This window comes from Nilaparvata lugens, chromosome Y, assembly GCF_014356525.2.
Source record: "Nilaparvata lugens isolate BPH chromosome Y, ASM1435652v1, whole genome shotgun sequence".
Classification (NCBI taxonomy): Eukaryota; Metazoa; Arthropoda; class Insecta; order Hemiptera; family Delphacidae; genus Nilaparvata; species Nilaparvata lugens.
Genome location: NC_052519.1, coordinates 3,451,751 through 3,456,830, shown reverse-complemented (window position 1 = coordinate 3,456,830; position 5,080 = coordinate 3,451,751). Strand labels below are relative to the sequence as shown.

The 5,080-nt window shown below is 33.8% G+C and overlaps 1 protein-coding gene across 1 annotated transcript; it reads left to right on the top strand.

Moving 5' to 3' along the window:
- Positions 1-2,903: 2,903 nt before the first annotated feature.
- On the top strand, positions 2,904-4,878 carry LOC120355193. The gene is made up of 2 exons (XM_039443523.1): positions 2,904-3,281; positions 4,507-4,878. Exons 1-2 carry the CDS (start codon positions 2,904-2,906, stop codon positions 4,876-4,878), a joined length of 750 nt encoding a protein of 249 aa, XP_039299457.1.
- The last annotated feature ends 202 nt before the right edge of the window (positions 4,879-5,080 follow it).

The following is a 5,080-nucleotide window of genomic DNA, read 5'->3' as shown; positions in this document are numbered from 1 at the left end:
TATTTTAAATATTAATTTGTGCATCTTATGAACGAATAGTTTGCAATTTTCATCCATTGCAAATTAGGATGATTTTTCTATCTTTCTGTTTGCAAAATGTGAACGATTAGTTTCGATTGTATAAAGGTAATCAGATATTAATTTGTGTATCTTATATGTTCACATAGTTTGCGATTTTCATCCATTGCAAATAAAGATGTTTTTTCTATTCTCCTTTCTGTTTGCAGAATGTGAACAATTAGTTGTGATTTTATAAAGGTATTTCAAATATTAATTAGTGTATCATATGTTCAATTATAGTTATTGATGAAATAAAGGTACGTCTTGCAATGCATTTTTTATGTAATAAGTTGTTTTATGTTTATTTCCCAACATTATTATTTGTTATATGGTATTTCATCAGAAACAATCCAAAACATAGTTCAATACATGCTTATTTTTAAAATCAACCACTACCAATTATCCCAAGTTTCCCTACCAATATCAAGGCACTGTTCCAGGGTACGAAATTAATCTACAAATAATTTTGAAACTGTCTGAGATTCCTTGGTTGAGATAGTAGTGTGAGTAACAAATTGGCGGCTGAGTAAGAAACAGTGGATTTTTGGACAGTTTGAAAATATTACTAGAAACGTGTTTTCGTGTGTGGTGATAGGCGAGGGGGGTGGGTGAAAACTTACAATCCCCTATAATTCCCTTTGGGCTGAGGTAGATAATCTTTTATTGGAGGTAGAAAATAGTAGAAAATAGGTAGAAAATCTTGAAATAGTTGGTTTGTTCAAATTCGAATGTGGCCGGGCCAGAGACATGCTGTTATGATGGGGGGGGGGGTAATCTTTAAACACTCAATAACTTTGTCTAGTGATGAGCTATCGATTCCGTTCTTTGTGGAATATGATAGCAGAGCTTGTGTACTACATATTGGCTCATTTAGTTTTTCAGAAATTCAATCATGGCAAGACTAGAAACGAGTTTTCGTGTGTGGTGATTGGTGATTGGTGATTGTAGATAGAGAGACCCATCTTATCGGTGATTAAATCACCTACTTGATCTTCTGTCAAATTATGCTGTTTCGCCTCAATCCAATTCATATGGAAACTAACCTTAGCATAATTCCGTACTATTTGGTATGCTATTTGATGTATAAATAAAGTGAGATAATCGGTGAATGCAGCTGAACATTGTAATCTCGTCACTTCATCATTCTCTGTATTTTTAATTGAAGTTGCTATTTCCTCACGAATTGATTTGAGTTTAGCTTGTAATTCATCTTTCTTAATAAATGCTTGCATTTCACTACTCAGATCATTTTTCAATACATAAGTTTCGCTAAACGTAGTTAGCAATGTATTCAAATCGTTTTTTGAAACAAATTGTTCAATCCCATCCATAAGATTTGTCTTTATCGTATTAGTCATTGCAGATAATCGATCTTCAAACTCTTGTTTTATTATAACAATGTTATTCAATGCCTGCACAGTTTTATCCAAATATTCCTTATCAACCGATAATGAATGAGTTTCATTTACTCTAGTAAAAAGTTCTGTGCTAAGTTGTTTCAATCTGGTATTTAGATAATTTCTATCTAATACTTGCAAATCTTTAATCTTGTCTGAGATAACTTTCAATTTCTCATCCAAATAATTCTTGTCAACTTTATTATCGTTGATTGTATTCAAGTGCGATCTGAATATCTCTGTTGTTGATTTGAGATCATGAAGATTTTCATGCACGAACGATTAAGGTTATTAACATTTGATAATCGTTGGAAATTAGAATCTAGTCTGTTGTCACCTCAAAATATGGCTAAACAGGGTTTTAAATTTGTGCGAGCACCTGACGTTGTTCAATGTGTGTTTTGCTCAGTATATTTAGAAAATTGGTTGGCAACAGACGATCCTAGTAAGGAACATGAACGATGCAGTCCAAATTGTGGATGGCGCAAAGAAGAGAATATTCCAAGTGAAGAGGAGAATTTCGATAATAATATTCTATGACAATATGAAGAACGAGTTTTAACTTTCCATCATCCAGAACCATTCAAGCTCTCGGTATTTATTAATAGAGCAGACTATTTTGCAATAAATGGATACTTTTCACATGAGAAATCATATCTGCAATGTGTATATTGCAAATATATTATTGAAAATCCTTATGAAAAATTGATACATGTTCCATTTTGTATATATAAAAAGATGAGCTATAATGGAAAAGAAACGACAAATGATGAAAAAGAAGATGCTGTGGGAAAACAAGCTGGATATTGTACAATATGCACTCTGTTGTAGAAGTAATTCCCAATCAGAATCGAGATATTAGTGATTCCTAAGCGCATTGTAGTAGTATCAGGAAAGAAGTAACTTCTGAAAAATCATGATTAGAAAAATAAAGAATTGTATCATACTTACATGCAATGAATGATGTGCTGTACTGTCTCTCTCTCTCTGCTTACAGTCCAACTCTCAGACTAGTTCTTCATACGTCTTTCCTCCTCGAAGACTGGAGTGATTATGCTGTCTTGATCTCTGTGAAATCAACAAACATAATGAAAATCACAATAATATTGAGAAGAAATTTAGCAAGTCAACATGTGATGTTAATTATGAAAATTAATGAGGAGATTACATTGATCTCACATACGAAATATTGTTATTCAAGATATCTGGAAGTGAGAATTCGAGTGCATTGTGAGAATTTGATATTTTTTCTCTGAATGCACCTTGCTGTACGTGTAAGAATGCATTTGTCAAGGATGTGACAAGTGGGAAAATGCACTATCTCTCACTCATCCTAAAACAGAGAGAGAGAAACGAATGAGTATATAAGCAGCGGTTATTGGATTTGCCAGCTTCATTTGACCACTAGTCACGTTCCTGTTACACACACATATCCTCGTTATCATCATGAACTCGTCATCCACACGTGAGCAGTACATCCTTCCGGATACACCTCCTCAACAAGAGCCTTCGTTCCCATCTTACTGGGCAGCGCAAGCTGCGCGGAAGAAGAAGATTCCTTCTACCAATAGCAGTGCTGCTCCCCCTGCTGCTGCTGCTGCTGCATCCAACTCCGAGGAGTCGCCACTGAAGAGACGTGGAGTCTTCGTGGAGAGAGGGATGAGCAGCGATGACTTCATTATAGCGGACACACCACCATTTCATCTGGGATGGGCACCGAAGCGTGTACCACTAACACCGATTTCCACCAACAAGCAGCAGGGGAAGAGAAAGCTGCAATTTCTGGAGGAGGAAGAGGAGGAAACCAACTTTGTACCCTCAAAGGTTAGTTATTTCAAATATTATTAACATGTCATGTGAACAGATAATTTTAAATCTTTATATGTTGTCATTAATTTGTTGAAAAGCTTGCTACTAAAAAGCTTGCTAGTATCTGATAAATTTCTTACTTTACTGAGAAAAACTAATTTCCAATAGATCTGTTCACATTACATGTACTCACATTGGAGTTATTGATGAATGTGATTTGAAAGACAATTTCTTGATAACGAATATAGGAACTTAATTCAACTTTAGAGTTCAGTTAAGATGTATATTCGACTTCATGAATATGATGATTACATTGATATATTCATTTGAATTGAGCATAAATTGTTTTATGAAATCAAGAAATATAATTATTTGAAGTGATTAGGTTGAATGCATGCTACTATCTAATAAATACTTTAGTGAGAAAAAAACTGATTTCCAATAGATGTCTTTGTATTACATGCATGCACAATGTGATATTAAATGATTAGAGTTCAGTTAAGATGTGTATATTATAATGAATACTTTTTGAAATTGAACTGATCAAGCTTACTAGTTGATTAGAGTTCAGTCAAAACATTGAATAAGATGAATATTTCGATTTCATTATTATGATGCTTACATATTATTTGCACTAATCATGCATTTTTTGCTATAATATTGAAGTGATGTGTTAAGAAAATTACTGATTTAGTTGATAGTTATATTGTGATATTAAATGATTAGAGTTGAGTTAAGATGTGTATATTATAATGATTACTTTTTGAAATTGAACTGATCAACCTTACTAGTTGATTAGAGTTCAGACAAAAATTGAATAAGATGAATATTTTGATTTCATTATTATGATGCTTACATATTATTTGTACTAATCATGCATTTTTTGCTATAATATTGAAGTGATGTGTTAAGAAAATTACTGATTCAGTTGATAGTTATTTGTTGCAATGAAAGAGTTTGCTTATTAATTTGATGTATGCATCACTATTGGATTCTGCAAGAAATATTATTTCAATAACTGATATTACTCACTTTGTGTAGAGAATGTCTTGTCAATCTGATGATATCAAGTTGAGATTATGACAATAATCTGTTGATCACAAGTAATCTGATGTAGAGAATGTCTTGTCAATCTGATGATATCAAGTTGAGATTATGACAATAATCTGTTGATCACAAGTAGTTGATAATCTGAAACAAATTATAATAAAGTTACTAATCATAGATTTTCATTTAACAGAAACGTATGTCTGAGAACACCTCCATGGCTCCGCTACTAGAGGAGGCAGCCGCGCGGGATGATGATGATGATGATGATGATGACTTCATCGCACTCATCAATAAGCCATCACCAAAACTGTGGATGCCTCTCCACGAGCTGGCGGAGGATGTTCCACATACTATCATCTCCATGCGAGAGGAAACAAACCATCATGGCAGACGAATTATTTTGAAAATTAATATCGCTTCTACAAAGAAAATCTCTGAGGTATACCTGCCTCAGAGATTTTCTTCAATAATTTCGCCTCGTAAAGTTGTTAAATTTAATTCTAAGTGTAAAAATTTAGGAATAGTAGTGAAGCATATAACCGCTACATGGAGCGACATTTAGGCCCAATTTCACCAAAGTTTCTGAAACCGCCGGTTTCAAAACTGTGGTTCCTGGCTGAACAGAAGTTTTGAATGCTGACGGATTTCACCAGCACAAACTGACCAAAGATTCCGAAACCGTCGTTTTGGGATATTGTGAAGGCAGTGAACCCACTTGACGTCATTTTTATAACCTAAAAACTTCGTTGTGCTCTCGTAGATTG

Bases quoted from the DNA above. Each gene is read 5' to 3' on its own strand.
- LOC120355193 (XM_039443523.1), top strand. From the start codon at position 2,904: ATGAACTCGTCATCCACACGTGAGCAGTACATCCTTCCGGATACACCT. The intron at 3,282-4,506 runs GTTAGTTATTTC...TTCATTTAACAG, and splicing joins CCAACTTTGTACCCTCAAAG to AAACGTATGTCTGAGAACAC.